Here is a 20,839-nt window from a genome sequence, read left to right on the forward strand (position 1 = left end):
TTAATGAGTTGGTGTTTGAACACATTTGAGGATGGTGATTCATTCCTTCCTTTCCTTTGCTCCTTGGGCTGCCTGCAGAACTAAGCTAGAATTCTCTTCAGCTCCAAACTCTAAAATCATGAAACAGTCTCAGTGTTATGCTTCATCCTGATTAACCAAAACACACTTGCCTTTGATCACACAGAGGGGACTTCCTCTCTGTCTCACCCTTAACCTCCAATAGACGTTGTCTAGAATTAAACTATTATCAGCTCACTCTAACTTCCCTTTGATTTAGGTATTATCTCAGGCATGCCTAACATCCTAGACATCTACCTACTCACAGATGAACCAAGTGTTCCTGAAATCTCCCCTAAACTCTCGACTAAACTCAAGGCCATTACTGTTTCTGCCCCCAGTAAAAATCCTCCACAACACTCTTAGGTTAGGCTTGACAGTCATCCTCTTAGATGTCTCGCAGACTGCTGCAGACAGAAAGAACTCTGCCATCCAGAGAGGGCAGAGGGGGAGAGGCTGGAAGGGGTGTAGAGGAGTAGAGTTCTCATTAAAAATCCTTTAGGGAAGCTTTTTTGGACTATGCCTGTTCATTATTCTCCCCCCTGCTCAATTGTGGCTCGATAGGTCTTAGAGCCAGTGCTGAGGTCTGAATGTCTGAATTAACCTGTGATTCCTGATCCCAGTGCTGGTCAGTGATGTTCATTTATTCATTCGTTCAAAAAATATTTTTGAAATATTTAAAAATGCCTATATCAGGCATTGCCTTGCTTAACTAGGGTTTCTGAACCACAAGCAAAGAAAGCAATTTGCTGGACGATTTTCTCAGTTCTTCCAGCGATGGTATACAGTGCCATTCTAGATATACAGGAGAGCAGGGAATTCATTACACACATAGATGCCCTGAGAAATTAGACTGAATTGTCTCATGAAATCCTGGATGGAAAAGGCTCTAATACAGAACGAAGTCCCTTCTGTTGTGAACTTATACATTGGCAAGGAGAGATGAAAATAGACAAATAATAAACAGGGACAGATTTTCCAAGTGTTAAGAGGATTGCAAACGTGACACAGTCACTGGAAGAAACAATCAGTGAGGGTGAAGAAACAATCAATGAGGAGATGATGACTGAGTTGAGACCTAGAGAATGGGAAGGAGGCAGTCCATGAACACAGCCAGGAAAAGAGAGCATCCCAAAAGAGCAGTGGATGTATGCACAGGACTCAGGCAGGTGAAAACCTGGGGTCTCTGAGGAACAGAAAGAGGCCAAGGGAATGAAGGGGAGCCTAGTGAAGTATGGGGAGAGTGAAATAAGATGAGTGAGAGGGAGGGGTAGGAGAGACCAAATTGTCAGGCCCTATAGGGAATGCTAAGGGCCGTGGCTTTTATTGCAAATGCAACAGGAAGCCAGCAGAGGCTTTTACACAGGTGAGTGGTGTTATAAAATTTGTTTCTTCATTGACGTGATCATCAAACCAGGTTCCTATAGAAGAAATGCCCCCCAATTCCCCACCTAGGTCTGGCTTGCACAGGGCAGGCCACTAAGAAGGGCTCCGTGCTTGGCTTCATGATCTCCTGTTGCTTTCTTGAAATTCTTAGTTTTGAATAAAGGATCCCACATTTTCATTTTGCAACGGGCCCTGCAAATTATCTAGCTGGTCCTGTGTTCTAACAGGGGAAAATAAACGTCTATTTGCATAGCAGAACTCTGGACCTTAGGATCCTGTTTGTGTGCAGCCAAGGGGGCTGGTCCTCACTCTCACAAGAGGCTGGAAGTTGGGAGCCAATGCGGTCGTCCCTTTCACACACTGGAGATTCTAGGTGGGTGCTGGGTTCACCCTAAGAAGGCAGAGCCCCTTAAGAGTAGGCAAACAGAGCCCAAAGAAATCCAGTCTCGTGCCTCCTAGAAGCATCGGGTAAGTTACAGACATTACACAAAAGTATGTTTCCTGGGCCAGTCAAACTTTCGAAATCATTGTCCAGTAACTAAGCATTCTCCATTATACTTCTCCCACTTTCCTTCTGGTATAATCACCATAGGTGAGAAGGCACGGGGGCGAGAAGACCCTAGAAGAAAGAGGCAAGCCCCACACAGACCGAGCCTAAGGACGCCTATATGAACTACCAGCCCATCACCTCTGGTTCAAGGGCAGCCACACAGGCTGGCTGAGGGTCAGAGCTTAGTGGACAGGAAAAGATCTGAGTTAGTGCGAGTGCAAACTGTGTAGATAGCGAAGTGAAGCGGGTAAAAAGACCTTTTCAGGACAAGGAAAGAAATAACGGTGGAAGTGGATGAGTAAGGTTTCCAGCACCTTAGGTGCGGAAATTAGCAGACGTTCTCCTCCCTGTCTCTAAGGTGAAATGGCAGCCACCCGCGCCTCCGCCTTCCGTCGTGTGCAGGACTAACACTCGCGCGTGCGAGTCCGCGTGGACCAGCCTCTCTGGGACCCGGTCCCGCAAGCCAATATGCAGCCACAGGGCTAGCGTGCGGACAAGAGGCCCGCCCCCGGGGGGGAACCACTGTGAGGAAGTGGGGCGGGCTGCCGGAAAGCCCCGCTGCGCCTGCGTACTGCTCCCTCCAGCTCTGACTTTCGTTTTTCGGTTTCCTTTCAATCCCTCTCCTTCTCGCTCCCGGGCAGTTTCCCCGAAAGCACGTGGGGCGGCTCTTCCGAACATTGGCGTCCCTCCCTCCGCGCGTGCCCAGCCAGCTGTTTCCTAAACTATTCAAACTGCCCCACGCAAAGCCAGCAGCTGGGCCTGAGCGGGCTTGGGCTGCTTTCCCTGGGTTCTGAAAGCAAAGGCTCCTAAGTGTTCCTGAGCGGGTTTTAACCACATAGGTAATATAGCCCATGGTAAACATTAAAAATAAATAATATAGAAATAATATACTACCCAGAAACATTAGCATTTTAGACTATTTTTCCTCCCTCTTTCTCTGTTTCCATTTATTTACATTTCTATATATTATTACAATAATAGGATAATACTGTCTATGTTTTCTTTCCGTCATTTTCATTTAATTTTATACGTGGATATTTTCCAATGTGAAATTAAACAGTCTTTGAAAGCCTAACTTTGATATTCTACTATATGAATTGTGCTTTAACTATCAGTTGGAAAATTAGGTTGCTTCTGATTTTTCACTATTATAAATGAAGCTGCTATGAACACTATTCTGCATAAATCTTTCATTTATATCTGATCACTTCTTATAGCAGATTTCTGTAAGTTCAAGAATATTATAAAAACTTCTAAAAAAAAGATTGTGTTCCCTACATTATAATCATTAATAGAATTCCAGTCCATGTGTTATTTTTCCTTAATGTAAAGAACACAGCTTGCCTGCATATGGCCATTTTCCTAAAAGTAGTCATAGCTTTCCTCTATGTTGGGATGAAATATGTCACGTATATACTGCGATTTTGTTGAAACAATGATATGTATCCCTGCATTTTAATCAGCTGCTATGTAGGAGGTCTCCTGTACTTATTAACTGGGGGAAAAAAATACACACACCAAGACAAGTAAGTGATTGTACAAAACCCAAATCCAGAGAACTACAAGGAATGATAAAATCCTTTATTGCAATTCTATTATATTACAGATGAACAAATACAGTTTACACTGATGTAGTGACATTCACAGTATAATAGCAAGCCTTACAAAAGGAGGAGAGGGGAAGAGGCATTGACTGGAAGTTTTAGAAATTCCTACTATCAGATATTTAGCTTATAACATTATTACAAACATTGGGAAAATATAGATGAAATGCAAAATAGTAGCTGGAAGGAAAATCTCTTAACACATTACTGTAGATTGGTTCATCAGATCTGTAGCTGTCATTTTGAAATAGATCAAGGCTGTAAAGAAAGAGCACAGAACCAGTAGGTTTTTTGTTTTGTTTTGTTTTTGTTTTTTATAGGAATGTGGTAAGGACACAGATAAAGTATTCCTTAAGGATGAGAGATTCCAGGGGAAATTTCCACGGTTGGGAAGAGCAATGGACCTGTCCCACTTAAGTAAGTTCCACTTACTTGTTTTAGAATCCAGTTGTAGGATGTTTTGCTTCATCTCATAAATTCTTTATAAGTGATCTATTGCTACATAACAGATGAAACTACTCCCCAAACTTTGGTAAAACATCAACCATTTATCAGTGCTTGTGAGTCTAGGGTATGCTGGGGAGTTCAGTTCATCTGGGTCAGGCCCACTTGATCTTGCCTGGGTTCTCTCATAAATATGAGATCTAAACTTGAACAACTGCTCTAACTCAACTGTGATATGTGCAGTCTCTCATGCTCTTGCAGGCCAGCTGGACTTCTCATGGAGGCTGGGCAGAGTTCTGAGATCGCGCCACTGCACTCAGGCCTGGGCAACAGAAGGAAACTTGGTCTCAAAAAAAAAAAAGAGTTTTATCCAGTTGAGGGCAGGCACAGTGGTCCACACCAGTAATCCCAGCACTTTGGGAGGTCGAGGCAGACAGATCACTGGATGCCAGGAGTGTGAGATCAGCCTGGCCAACATGGCAAAACTCTGTCTCTACTAAAAACAAAAAATTAGCTGGGTTTGGTTCCGTAGGCCTGTAATCCCAGCTGCTTGGGAGGCTGAGGGACGAGAATTGCTTGAACTCATGAGGCAGCAGTTGCAATGAGCCTAGATTGCATCAATGCACTCCAGCCTGGGCGACAGAGTGACACTGTAAATAAATAATATCCAGTTGGTTTCAGACCAGCAGCAGCAGCCTGTTAGAATATTTAGGTAATTTAGAGTTTTGATTTAGCCTGGGTACCTGAGGTATGCTGTCTCCTAGCACAGGGAAGGAGCACACAAGAACAAGTTATCACCAAGAACATGCAGTTTCAGGTCAGGTGGTGTATACATCACACTGTCCATATTCCTTTATCCAGAGCAGGTCACATGGCCAGTGTCAGTTACAGCACACAGAGAGGTGGTATACTCTACCCTTAGTGAACCATCCATGGCAAGGGGTGGGAAGGGACAGAAGAGATTCAAAAATATTACAATCTACAGTGGGAAGGGACAGAAGAGATTCAAAAATATTACAACCTACAGACCTAGTGTTAGCTGTTTTTTCTAGTTTTGTGTCTTTTGCAAGTTTGACATTGTTGATACAGAGATATAGCTTCCCAAGTTGACTGTTAGAAGGTGACTGTCACATATTTGTATCTGTCCAATTCTGGATTTCTAGGTTTTTGTTTGGTTTTAGTTTGATTGCTTTTTGAGGCAGTCAATATGTTATGTAGTAACAAATAAAATATAAATAGTTAATCCTCCAGGAACTTTGAATCTTGGAGGCATAAGGATTGAACATTTCGAAAACCATAATGTTAGGGAGTGTACAGTTATTGTCAAAATAAATAGAGACATGTATTATTTGGTCATTCAGAGACCCCAGATTGATTCTAGAACCACAGGTTGAGGTGGTTCTAGAAAGAGAATATAGTATTTGGACTGGGCTTTAAAAGGTGAGTAAGAATTTGGTAAGCGAAGAGTGTAAGGGTCAAGATTTGCCATTTAGTATGTGCAAAGGGGCAGAAGTCAGGAAATTAAAAGCATGGGTGGAGGGTTGGAGATAGACAAGGTTAGTTGGGAAATGGGACAATGACAGAAAAGTCTGGAAAGAAGAAAGGCACATTTTGTGGAGGATCCAGACTAGCAGACATTTGTGTTTATCATACATGCAGGAGAGTTGTTAAGGCTTTTGAGCAGGGAATGACTATATCAAGGCAGTATTTTAAGGAATTTAATTTGGCAAATATAGTGAAGGAGAAAGAGATAAGAAAAAAGTAATATACCTAGAGGTTAGCATAGCATTCCAATTCTCAACTGATGAAAGCCTATGGTAGGATATTGTCTGGAATGCTAAAATAAAGGGGGTTAAGAAAGGAAGCATCCATAGATCTTGATGATCTAAATAGGGATTTGGAGTACCTAATAATCCTATTTGCAGATGTTAAGATTATTTAATTTCTTCATCAATACTGAAGTTAGTATCTGTGCAAGTTTTATAGTAAAAGAAAAAAATATTTTTAACATGTAATCTACCCTTTCTAGAGTTAGCTTTTGATATGAGTTGGCTGTGTCCCCACCCAAATCTCATCTTGAATTGTAACTCTCACAGTTCCTACCTGTCATGGGAAGAAACTGGTGGGAGGAGATTACATTATGGTGGAGGGTCTTTCCTGTGCTGTTTTTGTGATAGTGAATGAGTCTTACGGATCTGATCATTTTAAAAATGGGAGTTTTCCTGCACAAGCTTTCTCTTTGCCTGCCACCATCCAGGTAAGATGTGACTTGTCCCTCCTTGCCTTCTGCCATGATTGTGAGGCCTCTCCAGTCATGTGGAACTATAAGCCTATTAACCATCTTTCTTTTGTAAATTGCCCAGTCTCGGGTATGTCTTTGTTAACATCGTTAAGACAATTAATACAGCTGTCTTCAGAGAATAGTAAGTTACTGTCTTGGTCCTTAGGTGAGTATGAGGAGAGAGGACCCTTTTGGTGCCCTGGCATCCCTTTGCAGAGAAGGCTGGTTTCACTGCTAACTTGCTTTGTGAGGATGTATGTGTGACAAGAAGAGCAAATTGATGTGCAGAGAATAAAAAACTGTAATACACAACACATATAGGCATATCCATGGGAAATTATTCAGAGCCTTCTCCTACCCCAAAGTCCCTAATTATTTAAGGCTTGAGTCAAATCCCATCTACTTGAACAAACCAATTGATTTCTTTTTCGAGACAGTCTGGCTCTGTGGAGTGCAGTGGCATGATCTTGGCTCACTGCAACCTCCACTTCCCGGGTTCAAGCAATTCTCCTGCCTCAGCCACCCAAGTAGCTGGGACTACAGGTGCACGCCACCATGCCCAGCTAATTTTTTTTTTTTGTATTTTTAGTAGAGACAGGGTTTCATCAAGTTGGCCAGGATGGTTTCAATTTTCTGACCTCGTGATCCATCCGCCACGGCCTCCCGAAGTGCTAGGATTACAGGTGTAAGCCACCATGTGCAGCCAGAACCAATTGAGTCTATGAGCATATATTTGAAGAAGGTTTAATTTGTCTGGCTTCAGCAATGCCTACCTGGGGAAGTGACATTTAAGCTGAGATTTTAAACTAAGATCTCAGAGATGAGTTAGCCAGCAAAGAAGTTGGGTAAAGCAGATGTTGTCTCAGGGGTTTTCCAAATAGAGAGCCACTGGTGAGAAGACCCTGAATTTGGGGAGTTTGGTTTATTTGAAGAACTAAATGCTGAAGTAAGCAAAACAGAGTTGTACATTATGGGGTTAGAGAAAGAGATCAGGAAACCAGGGCTTTATAATATGTATTAAGAAACTAAATTTTATAAGATCCAAGAAAAGCCATGGTAGGATTTTCAGGTTGGCAAATAACATGATCTGCTTTTCAATTAAAAAAAAAACAAAAAACAAAAAACAAAAAACCAAACGGCTGTATGGAGAATGGATTAAAAGGGAGCTAAGGGCTGAAGTGAGGCAGCCATTTGGGAATCTACTGCAGTAATGGGAATGAGAGAAAAGGGAGGCGGCCAAAGGGATGGAGCAGAGTAAATGAGACTTGGGAATTAGGAAGAAGAATCAACAAGGTTGAGGATCAGGTGTGGCAAGGTGAGGGAGAAGGCAATGTCAACCATGAATCCTAGCTCTCTGACATGTGCCATTTCTAGAAGAGCATGTTTAAAGAGAAAGGTGAGCTTGGTTCTGAACATAGTCTGTAGAGCTCACTGCACATAGAAGTGGCGAGGCAAGTGGGGGGTGTAGGTGTGAAGCTCAGAGGAGAGGTGTAGACAAGATAAGCATGTAGGAGCCCTCCATCTAGAAGGAAATTGAAGTTGTGGGTGAGGTCTTCACAACAGTGTTGAGGAGAAGCCTACATAAAGCTGACCAAGGTCTGGACCGTGACAACTCAACATTAGTTTGTTAGTGGAGGTGGAGGTAGAAAGAATGCCAGAGGCAGGAAGAAGCAAGGACTATCATGCTGTCATCATGACCAAGGAAGACACGTGTTTCAAGAAAAAAGGCGTCAACTGTGCCCAATGCTTAGGAGCAGTCAAGTAAAGTGAAGACAACGGAAAAGTGTCCCCTGGGATTAGCAACATGGAGGTCAGTTGCTAAAGGGAGCTTCTAGAATGACGAGGTCGCCAAATCTGTCCTCTGCCTGAATTCTCGGTGGTAAAACTCAATACAGAGACCTCCAAGTTTGGGCTTCTGCAAACATAGCGCGTCCTTTTAGTCGTTCTCTAAGATATGTAAACACAACTACAGTCCCCAGCGTGGCAACGCGGGACTGGGTTGCAGCGCGCCCACGCAACGGCCCGGCCCAAAGCCAGAGGAAACACCAGGAGCGCGGGAGGAGCAGCGGCCTGCAGAGGGAGGCGGCAGCGCCCGCGGAACAGCCGCGTCCAATTGGCTGATCGCAGAACCGCGTGGTGATTGGTGCGGGCGGAAGGGGGCCGGGTGCGGGCGCTGACTTTTGCAGCGTCGTTTCGCTTTCCAGCGCAGAGTCTGCGGAGGGGCTTGGCTGTACCGGGGGACCGCGCCTGGCCTTTCCCCAGACCCAGCAGAGGCGACACGGCGCGGCCGGAGAGGCTGCATCGCCGCGTCCCCGCCTAGCCCTTCCGGATCCTGCGCGCAAAGTGAGTGGCCGTGAGGTTCCGGGTTCCGGGTGCAGGGGTAGGACGCCCCGGGACCGAGTCCGCGGGCCGTGCCTTTGGCCGCCGGGCGAGGATGGGCTGTCAGTGCTGATCGGCGAATCCGTGATCCCGGAGAAAGAACGCTTCCCAGTATTTCAAGTGCGAGCAGTGCCATCTGTTTTCGGAGATGGCACTGCTCAGCACGATTGCCCTTGCTAGTCGTGCTCTGGCAGTAAAGAGGACTTGTGAAATAGAATTTTCCTCTAGAAGTCACTGCACCTTCCCGTTTACGCTCACTTTCTCCCGTTTCCGCCCCTTTCCATCAGTCACATTTTCTTCTTTTCGCAGGAAGTATCATTTGCTGTATGCCATCCTCGAGAGCTGTCTAGGTTAACGCTCGCACTCTGTGCATGCAACCTCAACAGTCTTGGCACCTAACGTGCTATATGTAGCTGATCCTTTGGTTGAATCCCCAGACCCTTGTTGGGGCACAAGGTGGCAGGTCAGTAAATGTTCATGGGATCCAATGAATGAGTATATGACTTCGGTATCTTAATTATGTATCTGTGTTTAAAGATGGAGGAGCTTAATGTCTTCCTGTAGTTCAAAAGTGATGTTTAGTTTTTGCAGACCCCACACCCACCCCAGATAATATAATTACTCCTAAAGAAAATTCTGACCAGCACTGAAGAGTTCTGGGGTAGGCATGCAGATGTGTGGTCGATTGTGCTTTGAATGTTGTTTGTACAGATAGGGAGTTGTTTTTATAGAACAGAAATAGGACTTGAGCCTCCAGCACAATTCATTGTGCAACTGTTGCTTAATGAGGATGCTGGACTCACACTTGTGACATCAAAATATGATTTGCTTTTTACTTTCTAATTCCGTCTGAAATATACAAGATTTCAATTCAACAAACTGTTTTGAGCATCTAGTATATTCAGGGCACTGTCCAAGGTCCAGAAGAGGTTAAAAGGAAAATACCCCTGCTACTTCACCCCCACTCCACCCACCTTCCCCGCCACAGGCTCTGGAGGCATCACAGAACTTTGCAAGAAAAACTGGAACCAATGCTCTAATAGAGGTACAGATTCAGTGAGGCACAAGTCAAAGAAAGCTTAATTGTGAGTAAGTCAACTTTATGAAAGAAGGGGCTTTTGTACATAGCTTTGACTGCTGTAGGATTTAGAGATGCAACAATTTGTAGAGAGGATGTTTGCAAGGGCAAGTGGCAGCTGGAGAAAAGCAGAAATGTTGGGTACACTTGAAAAACAGTAAATAATTCGGTGACTGGGTTGCTTTGTTGACGGATGAAGTTGGGGTGGGGTGGGGGTGAAGTAGCACACACTCTTCCATGCCCTACTTGAAAATCCAGACCCCCGTCCCCAGAGGTCTGGCAGGACAAGATTCACTTGTGTCTACTCTGCATATTGCCAGCATATTGACATAAATCCTGTTACATGATGGTCGTGGAGACTCTTCATTTTCCTAATGAATTTTAGGACTTCCTTATATCAAGTTTTTATTGTGATTTTTAATCACAATATAAAAATGTGATTTGATCACTATATAAAAAAATTTGATCACTATATAAAAATTGACTTAACAGTTACTCAAAGAGATGTGTTACTTTATCCTTTTAAATACATTTAATGATGTTGTTTTAATATTTAAAAATCATTACTACTTTATGCCAGATTTATTGTTTGTAGTGGGCAAAGAAGAAAATACATCTTTTTAAATGTGTGTAACAAAAATAATGAATTTTACCATATGCATCATAAATATAAAATAGTTTAAAAATACTTAAATTAGAAATGTACTGTTATTTGTAGGAGAGCAATTTTGGGAGAGTCTTATAATTTAAAGCAAATCTAATTAAAATAATGTTTTTCATGTATTTATTTGATAGAATAGCAAATTCATTTTAAAGGTGTATTTATTTGATACTTACTACGTGCTTAACATTGTTCTGGGGATACACCAGTGCACAAAATTCTCCAACATCCATCCTTCAGGTGGTGAAAATAGACCATAATCAAAATTTAAAATGTGGTAGGTCAGATGGTGGTGTAAGTACTATGCCGAAAAATAAAAATACACCAGGGAAGGGAGACAGCATGTTTACAGGGTAGGTGTTGCCATTTAAATAAGGAGGCCAGAGAAGGCTGCCCTGATATAAAATATATCATAAATATAAAATAGTTTAAAAATACTTAAATTAGAAATGTACTGTTATTTGTACAACAAGCAAAGGCCTGAAGATGTGTTTCATGGAGGAGAAAAAAGGTTGATTCCCAAACTCAATTAAAAACAGGCTTTAGACTATAAATGCGATTTAAATAAAATATTCCTAGAACAAACTATGTTTTGGATTGAGCAAGATATTTAAGAGTACAACCTGATGCTAGGAAGGTTTTCTTTGAAGCTAGGGTCTTCCATATACATACAAAGAATGTATATTCTTTTTCTCTGTAGTATGTCTCAGTGGTATGAACTTCAGCAGCTTGACTCAAAATTCCTGGAGCAGGTTCACCAGCTTTATGATGACAGCTTTCCCATGGAAATCCGACAATACTTGGCACAGTGGTTAGAAAAGCAAGACTGGTAAGGAACTAAACCTTGTTGATTAAGTGACTTGGAAACGTGTTTACTGGAAGGTGAATTTCATCAATGGGATTATTTGTTGTAGAAAAGTTTGTTGATTTAAAAAATGACATGTGTCTCGACAAAGCTAAGTATATAAGTCATTAAGCACTTTTATGTAGTTTCGTCAAATTTAATTTATGATAGGTATTCCTAAATGCTTTGGACAAGTTAGATAATACTGACACCAATTATTTTCCAACTTAGGATCCAGACTATAGAAAGAAGTAATTTAAAAGAAATAAAGCCAAATTAATGGTTAAACATTGATTAGAAATTTGAAGAAGGTAGTACAATTAAGGGGATTTTTTTTAACTGATAGGTGTCCTACTTTAAAATGTATTATTTGCTAATTGCAAATATTTTAAACGTCCTGAAAGTGTTTGACATAGAAAGTGAAGGGTCCCCTGTTGATTTTTCCTGACCAGAGATCGTCACCATGAACAGTGTCATGTACAATCTCTTAGCATTCTAGAATTTTTCATGCTAATTGCATATAAGATAAATACCACATATACTGCTGCTAAAAGCAATATCAGATTCAAAAGAAGAAAATAAACCTAAGAAAATGCTTAAATTATTTTTAATAATTTCGATAAGGAAAGCAACATTTATTTTGTCTGTTTCATGTAGACATTTATTTCGAGAATAAATGTGTAAATGTTAAATCTCCTAGGGAGCATGCCGCCAATGATGTTTCATTTGCCACCGTTTGTTTTCATGACCTCCTGTCACAGCTGGATGACCAATATAGTCGCTTTTCTTTGGAGAATAACTTTTTGTTACAGCATAACATAAGGAAAAGCAAGCGTAATCTTCAGGTATGACCTGGTTTTTGTATTTTAGTTGAAAGATTCTCATGTTTATGTAAGGCAGTTTTCTTTCAGCAAATACAATTCAGCACACACTTACTGGTATTTAGAGAAGTAACAGAGACTGTAAGTAACTCCCTTCGTTATTTACAGCCTCAGTATGTATTTATAGCGTAAGTAAAATAAAATATTATTTTATAAACACAGAAGGAATTTTCAGGGTTAAATGTATCACCTTTTAGATGTCAGTAATACTGAGAAAAATGTGATGCTATAATCTTGTTTTACTAAAAATTGTCAATGTCTAAACCAATGAAAAGGGGCTGCAGTTTAGGAGCAGTGATCTATAGCAATCCATTAAAGCCGCAAAGAACATTAGTGGTTAGGTTCAGGTCCTTGCCATACAAATGAGGAATAAGTCCAGAAAGGTTTGACCTTCACCTGAAGAAGTCAGGTGACTTCAGGAACTAGATTGCATCTTGCCTTGCTCCTGGGGGAGTTGCCCTCTCCTGGAAGTGGAAGTCAAAGATCCAGATATGAGAGGATATGCTACGAAGTTTTAGAGGTTTTTCAGATGTACTTCCAGCATGCCCTTAGCCTGGCTACCATATTTGTGTCCTGCAATAACAGAACTTTTCTGTTTTAATGGAGGTGAAAGCTATCATTTTCTTCTTTTATACAATACAACCGAACTTTTCAGCTTATGTAATTGGAAGTTTTTTTTTCCTTTGTGAATGTGAATGTATTTATGATTTTATATACCAGTGAGTGAGGAAATCAAATTAATTTTACAGAAATTTGCTGTCGTACTGATCTTACTTGAATGTACCTATATAAAGAGCCATTATTGCCAGCAGTTTGCAAACTAGCTTTGACAATGGCAACAGAAAACCCTAGATGAATATCTTTGGTGTAGTTCAAACTTAGATCAACAGATGCATTCATTGAGGAATGTCATGTATATATCATTTGTATTGTCTTGGAATCCTAACAAAAGATAATTGACCTCAAGAAATATGGAAAGATATTAAAGTAAAAATATTATATGAACCATACATGAAAATACTTGTTTTTTAATCAAAAAGTACTTTAGGTACCTGCCCCTTATTAGAAAGTTAAAGCAATTTTTATCATAATTTGTGAAAGAAATATTTTGATTTTAACAAACATAGCTTATATAGAATTTAATAGATAAGAGATGAGGTTTCTCAGAGAATATAAACAAATTCATATCAACTTATAACACAAAATAATTTAAACATTCTGAATTTTAATTTATTTTTGTTCTAACCACTTAAATCTAGGATAATTTTCAGGAAGACCCAATCCAGATGTCTATGATCATTTATAACTGTCTGAAGGAGGAAAGGAAAATTTTGGAAAATGCCCAGAGATTTAATCAGGTACTTTTTTCCTCATTGAACACTAAAAATTGTAATAAAATAAAAATGTGTTCATTCACCAAATATTGGGGCCCATGTCACAGCAATGGTGAATATCTAATTTTCTAGCCCCAAGAAGTGGGGAGAATCACATTTAGAGATTTTATAGAACCAAGCTTTAAGAAAGATCCTGATTTAATGGAATTCAGTTATAACAAGGAGAGAGACAAATAAACAAGATACTTCCAGGTAACATAAAGTGCTGAGAAGATAACATGCTGAGTCCATGGAATGGCTGGGAGTGGTATTGTTCCTTTAGACTAGGGCCAGGAAAGGCCTCTGAGTTGCTGGAGCAGGAATGGAAAGTCAGATAGAGGGTTCTTGCAGCTGTCCAAGGAAGAGGCCATGGAATCTCGCACTCAGTAGAATCAGTGGAGGTAGGAAGGGGTGGGCAGATTCAGGTTATGCTTTGGATGTGGTGCCAGTATAGAAGGATCCTTATATTAAAGAATTAGATGTGGGAGTGAGAGAAAGCAAAAAGCCAGAGATGGCTTTATAGTGGCTATTAGAGGCCCTTGAAAACTGGAATGCTGTTCACGGAGCTGGGAAGGCAAGGAGGGGGCAGGGCCAGGAGTTTTGCAGGACACAATAGATTTGTGGAAAGAAGAGGAAGCTGATGGGAAAAATCAAGGGCTTTGTTTTGAGCAAGATCAAGATACCTATTCAAGACATCAAACAGTAAATAAGCCACAGTTGTACTAGTATCAAGATTTTTGATCATTGTTATTAATCCTAATAAAAACCTTCCTAGCTGTCAGGTTCTGCAGTGTTTTGAAGTTGCTATGCCATTTACTGTTCCTTTCTTGAGCAGTGGGGTGGTGGCAACAAGTCAGCAAGCAGTCAGCGTGAAGCCGTCATGCTATGGGTTGTTCTGGAGGAGCCCATTTCAGTATGGATGCCAGAAGACACAGTGTGCATCCTGTGTGCGTTTCACCAACAAATAACTACCAAAGTGAACTGTGGGTCAGTGAAGAGGGGGAGAATTGAAATGTAGTGGAGGACTGCCTGAGCATTTGTCCCAGACCTTGTGATCCTGTTACTTCCTTAGGCATGTAGTTCCCATCTTCCTGTCATACTGATAGCACCTTGCTGAACTGAGCATGTAAAGATACATATTGCTTATGCTAAATTCAAGATGGCTAGCTCATCTGGCACCCAGCCTAGGGACAAAGGTGGAGGAGAAGCAATGTTGGAAGAGAAGCTGGCCAGGTGGTCTCCTCTGAAAGAGGTGTGCCTATCTCTAACCTGGCACATACCTGGGAGATTTTCAGCAGACAGTTTTGATTATATGGGGCTTCCATCCTAAAAGCAGTATGCGTAGGCCTCCTCTGTATTTCTAATAGTCATGAAAGGACAGACAGCCAGGAGAAAAGTTGGGCAGAAGGACAACCTGTTTCCCCCAGCCACAAGTGTGTCCTCCTCACATTTGGCCCCTTGGTCCAGAGTTGGCATTGGCAGCAGAGTTAAGTGGCCTCTGCTCTCCCATATGAACCCGTCCCCTGACTTTGGATCTTGAAGGTTTACCAGCTTTTGAGCTCCCTCCCCATTAAAAATGTAGGTAACCTGGGGATTGTTTTGAGCCTCTCAGAGGACACCTGGCTCTGTGAACACCTTTGCAAGGCCTTCTTAGCGTATGAGGGAAGTTCCCGGGTGTCTGGGGATGTCAGGGAAAGGGAAAAGGCACAATAGGTGCCGATTTTCCAAAATTATCCAGCCAACTCTTGGCTAGGTAAGTCAGAAACATTTCTTTGTTGAAGTAACTGCATTTTATTAATACAGTCATACATCACTTAATGACACAGATACATTCTGAGAAATGCATCACTAGGTAATGGCATTTTTTGTGTGAACATTATAGAGTGCACTTACACAAACCTAGGCGGTATAACCTACTACACACCTACGCTATATGGTAAAGCCTGTTGCTTCTAGGCTACAAACCTGTACAATATGAAGTTGTACTGAACACTATGAGCAATTGTAACACAATGTTATTTGTGTATCTAAATATAGAAAAAGTGTAATAAAAATTGTACCTTTGTACAAAAAAGTGGCTCCATTGTAATCTTATGGGGCCACTGTCATATATGAGACTGTCATATATGCAGTCCATCATTGACTGAACCATTATTATGTGGGGCATGACTGTATATTCTGTTCATGCTAAAGTATCCGTGTATGGAATGATGTCATGTCTGGTATTTGCTTCAAATAATCCAGTTTGGGGACTAGAAGAGTAGGGAGAATATGGATGAAATAAGGGCATCCATGAATGCTAATTGTTGAAACTGTCTGATAGGTACATGGGGATTCAACAAGTTAAAAACGTGCAAAATTCCAGGTCAGTTCAGAGCATTTAGAGAGCACAGAATTCTGCAGACATGCCAACATGGAAAATTATTGTTACCATTATTTTTTGTTTTAATATGAGATTTTTAGAAAACACATGTAAGAGAATAATATGTAATACACACTCTAGTAGACTATAAATGTTTCGAGTGCTATCTTATAGCACACTAAATTTTTCTCTTTTTTTTTCTTTGTCGTGAAAAAGCTAATTGCATGTCAGGACAAAATTTAGGTCCATAGGGTCTGCAGGGATGGGAGAATTTCTTTCAGATGGGAGGAGAAGACATGAGGTGGATTCTAAGCCTCCCTTTGCTGTTCCATCTTTGTGCTCTTAAGGACTAATAGTTACCATATGCTGAGTGCTTATCATGTTTCAGTTCCTGTGCTAAGTACTTTATAAACATTATTTCATTTAAGTAAATACTTTAAGAACTAACATGAAGGTAGGTATTCTTATCCCCATTTTAAAGATCAGAAAACTAAGGTTTAGAGATTAGGTACTTTGCTCAAGACCACAGAGCTAATGAGAAGTGGGTTTGGAATTTAAACCCAGTATTGTCCAACTCTAAAACTAGTTCACTGGAGAAGTCACTCTTCAGTTTTCTAATCTGTGGAATGGGATGTGAGGGTATTCTGGCTGGAACTTCACACACCATGGAGTGCCTATTCCCTTACTTGGACAACTGCTCATTCCATTGAAAAGGACCTCCTTACAATTCACGAGATTTGGGTGGGACACAGATCAAACCATATCAGAATTAGACAACAGCAGAGATTTCCCTGCACAGGCATAAAACTCTATGGAACTGCTCAAAGTGACAGCTCATTCCGACCGCCCAGAGAAACCCCTTTTGTCAGTTAGTGATATGTGGCACCTTGGACTTCCAGAGGATACCAATAATATTTATGTATTTCTAATACACACTTTACAGCTGATACAATTCACATGCTTTGCACTTCTGCTATTGGAGAATATGTAAAATGAAGGAAAACTTCCTGTGAAGAGAGGATAACTTTGATGGCATATACCTGATAAACATAGAACAAAAAAATTGTGGACCAATTTTATTTATGAGTATCAGTTTAGAAGTCCTCAGTAAGATATTAAAGATCAGAATTTTACTATATTAAGAAAGTCATATGCCTTAACCAAATATGATTTATTGTAGGTTGCAAGGGTAGACCATAACTGGGCAACCCATTAATGCAATTCACTGAATTAATAGCTACAAGGAGAAAAAAGCATTTACTTCCCTCCACAGAAGCTGAAAGGGTCTGACAGAATTTAATATTATTCCTGATAAAAACATTCAATAAGGTAGGAATTGAGGGATACCTCTTTAACATACACAAATATACATCTCTCCATTCTAGAGACAGTACCTTTCTTAACTGGGAAAACTCCAGCAAGTCAGAAACACAGCAAGGATGCTCACTGTGCTGCCACATCACATTCGTGGTATTGGCCTGTGCAGTTAGAGAAAACCATTAGAAGCATAAGAATTAAAAACAACATAAAGATATTAGCTCTCCCTGAGTTAATCTGTCATTTTAATGTGATCCTAATAAAAATACCAAGTTGTTTTCTGGAGATATGCAAATTGATTCCGAAATTTATAAAAATAAACATGCAAAAATAGAAAGGAAACTTGTAAAAAGTAGAGCAATGAAATGGGACTGGCCCTATTAGATAGACTATAAATCCTCTATAATCAAACATCCTTCAAGGGTTCAGGCTTATGAATAAACAGGCCAATGGGAAAGAAGAGAAAAATCTAGGAGGAAACTCGTGTGCATATGGAAATTTATTCGATAAAGTTGGCAGCTCAGAGCCCTGGGGAAAATAATGAACTTTTCACTGAATGTTGTTAAGACAAATGGAAAGCGAATTGGAAAAAAGTGAAAGCCAAAAGTGGACCCACACTTCACACTGATCATAGGAATGAGCAACAAATATATCAGCGATCTGAAAGTTAAAAAGAAAAGAAGGAAACCTTGCAAGTGCTAGGAAAAAAAATGAGTGAATGCCATAATGTCAACAGGGAAAGGCTTTCTAATATAAGGAAAAGTCTAGACATAAAGAAGAAAAGATTGATACAATTAAATATGTAAAAAAAACACCCCTGTAGAATCTGTGCTGTATAGGGCACTATTTAAGAAGGGTTGACAAACACAGTTTTTGCTGTGTGGGGGATTTAACTCTAAAAAAAATCACATCTTCTAGAATTTAATCTCTATGAGAATAGGAACCATCAGTTACCACTCTAATACCTGGGCCTAGAACATTGTCTTGCATTTGCTTAGTACCTAGTAAGTATGTGCAGGGCACATCTGGTGTTTTGTCACATCTGAGTGTTCTGATTATCAGAAATAGGACTGAGTACTCCCAGGCAAGTCTGGTTTTATATTCATTATTGACTTTATAGTAGCAGATTTTCATTGATGCCCTTAATTCAATGCCTTTATGTTTCAGTACACCTCTGAATCACTCGAGATTGTGTGAAAATAGGGTTTTCTGATTCCATAATCGAATTAGCCCTTAGATTTTGCATTTCCAACAAGATCCTAGGTGGTGAGATGCTGCTGGTATGAGGACACACTTTGAATCAGAAAGCTTTAAGATAAAGAAGGACAGGGTTAGTAAGAGTAATCTTGTGTACAGTATTTGAGAAACTCTGAACTGAATTCTAGTGTGATGCTATGCAATTGTGTGAATTAATGGAAACTCCCAGAAATAATTACAGACATGAATTAAGCCTAGTTATTTTGCAGCCTTGTTAATAGTTTGCCAGCATTTTCCAGGATCTTGGGAAAAAATTCTTATTGACACATAAGTGGGAAGCCTGTAGTATGTGTCAGAAGATCTGGGAGGCAGGTGGGGACTTTGGAGTGTAACCAGCAAGTACACACCCTGGAGAAAATGATGTCTGTAATCATGCCCTTCCCATTACAGGCTCAGCTGGGGAGTATTCAGAGCACGGTGATGTTAGACAAACAGAAAGAGCTTGACAGCAAAGTCAGAAACGTGAAGGACAAGGTTATGGTAAGTACTGAGTAAACATGTGCGTTTATTCTAAAACTTTCTGTAGGGAAAAAAGGTTTCAGTCCCTTTGGGTGTAAACCTAGTAACTGAGTTCAGTCTTTTAAGTAGTTGGGAAGAAAAATGTTGCAGAAGTCTCAAGCTGTAAGTAAACAAATTGGTAAAATCAATGACCAGATAGACTTTTTAAATGGCCCCTTATTATAACTGCCAAACATTGAGCTTATCTTTTTCTTCCTTGAAAGATCATGCAGTAAATGTTGACTTTGCCCCAGTACCCAGTAAATGAGATGTTGCTGCTCTATTTAAGTCCACACCTTTCAATCACAGTGCCCAGGATAAACATGGCCCATCTTTCTCAATCACCTGTTTTATCCTAAGACTTGGAAGAGGAGTAAAAATACATTTTATTGAAATAAATTTGGATACATTTCTGATTAAGACATCCACAGCAATTTTAGGATAAAACTTCCAAGTCAATTTATGGAAGCAAAGGGCTGCTCTGGCGTTCTCGGTGGTGTACATTTATTCCTTTCCACTGTTAAGGTTGGTGCAGGGAGAGGTTGAGGAGTTCTTCACAAAAGCGTGTGTTGTGGAAAAGGCTTTCCAACTAAGGGGTGTGGTCCTCTGCGGATCTCTGGGTAGCACCAGTATGGCCTTGACTTACATGCTTCAGGCAGCATCTTTCCAAACTCCACATTCTTTGGAGAACTTTATCCATTCTTTGGAGCAAATTCTCCTAGGGAAACATTTCATTAAAGTAGAAACTAAGAGAGCCCAGTCCAGAAATAGCCATGGAAATCCAGAGAAGAATATGTAGAAATGTGACCAAATCCCAAACAAACAAGGCTTATTTGTAGAGTGAACATACAATTTATTGTCCAGATGGAGATGCATTTGAGCCAGCAGGAGGCCACTGTTTATAGAAAGTATGAAACTAGGTCTCTGCCAGTAAAGCAGGGATGTATGGTCACTTTTCTTATTGGAAAGGAGTGAGAAGATTTTCCATGAGCTTTTTATCCCTGTTGTGTGCTTCATAGTGGAGTTCTTAAATCGTGTCTCAGAGGTACTTAAATTGAGTTACTTAAGTATTTAAGTAACTCAGAGTTCTTTCTTTTTTTTTTTTTTTTGAGACGGAGTTTCGCTCTTGTTACCCAGGCTGGAGTGCAATGGCACGATCTCAGCTCACCTCAACCTCCGCCTCCTGGGTTCAGGCAATTCTGCCTCAGCCTCCGGAGTAGCTTGGATTACAGGCACACACCACCATGCCCAGCTAGTTTTTTATATTTTTAGTAGAGATGGGGTTTCACCGTGTTGACCAGGATGGTCTCAATCTCGACCTCGTGATCCACCCGCCTCGGACTCCCAAAGTGCTGGGATTACAGGCTTGAGCTACTGCGCCCGGCCTCCGAGTTCTTAAATTGTATCTCTCAAAAATGAGGAGGAAGAATCAAAATATTGGCCCTGAAACCAGGTTAAGAACATACAAATCAGTTTGAGAATTATTATACATTTGCTTTTTTTTAAAGTGTTATTACATACTTGTTAATGAAATATAAGTAATTTCATGTATATGATTAGACCTCTCCAAGTCAGATCTCTTTTTGAGGGAGCTGGAACTGTTTTCACGTTTCTCGGGGTTCCATAGGAACAAAACTCTGTTTTCTAAAGTCTTTGGAAGTCGCTGATCAGTAGAAAATATGTTTATGTCTTTATTTGTAGTGTATAGAGCATGAAATCAAGAACCTGGAAGATTTACAAGATGAGTATGACTTTAAATGCAAAACCTTGCAGAACAGAGGTAAGGCTTCACAATTGAAGGGGTGCCCATTGGCTGTAATTTTTTCTGTTCACACTAGATAGCGAATATGATTACTGCTTTTTATTT

At 40.6% G+C, this 20,839-nt stretch overlaps 1 protein-coding gene across 1 annotated transcript in view; it reads left to right on the top strand.

The window, feature by feature from the left end:
- The first annotated feature begins 8,527 nt into the window (after positions 1–8,527).
- STAT1 (signal transducer and activator of transcription 1) overlaps positions 8,528–20,839 on the top strand; it is a 41,402-nt gene continuing 29,090 nt past the window's right edge. The window contains exons 1-7 of the mRNA XM_002749568.6: positions 8,528–8,665; positions 9,011–9,164; positions 11,141–11,269; positions 11,985–12,129; positions 13,425–13,523; positions 18,865–18,954; positions 20,674–20,752. Coding sequence (XP_002749614.1) covers positions 11,142–11,269; positions 11,985–12,129; positions 13,425–13,523; positions 18,865–18,954; positions 20,674–20,752 — 541 coding nt within the window. The 5' untranslated portion in view covers positions 8,528–8,665; positions 9,011–9,164; position 11,141. The remainder of the gene's footprint in view (positions 8,666–9,010; positions 9,165–11,140; positions 11,270–11,984; positions 12,130–13,424; positions 13,524–18,864; positions 18,955–20,673; positions 20,753–20,839) is intronic.

This window comes from Callithrix jacchus, chromosome 6, assembly GCF_049354715.1.
Source record: "Callithrix jacchus isolate 240 chromosome 6, calJac240_pri, whole genome shotgun sequence".
NCBI lineage: Eukaryota > Metazoa > Chordata > Mammalia > Primates > Cebidae > Callithrix > Callithrix jacchus.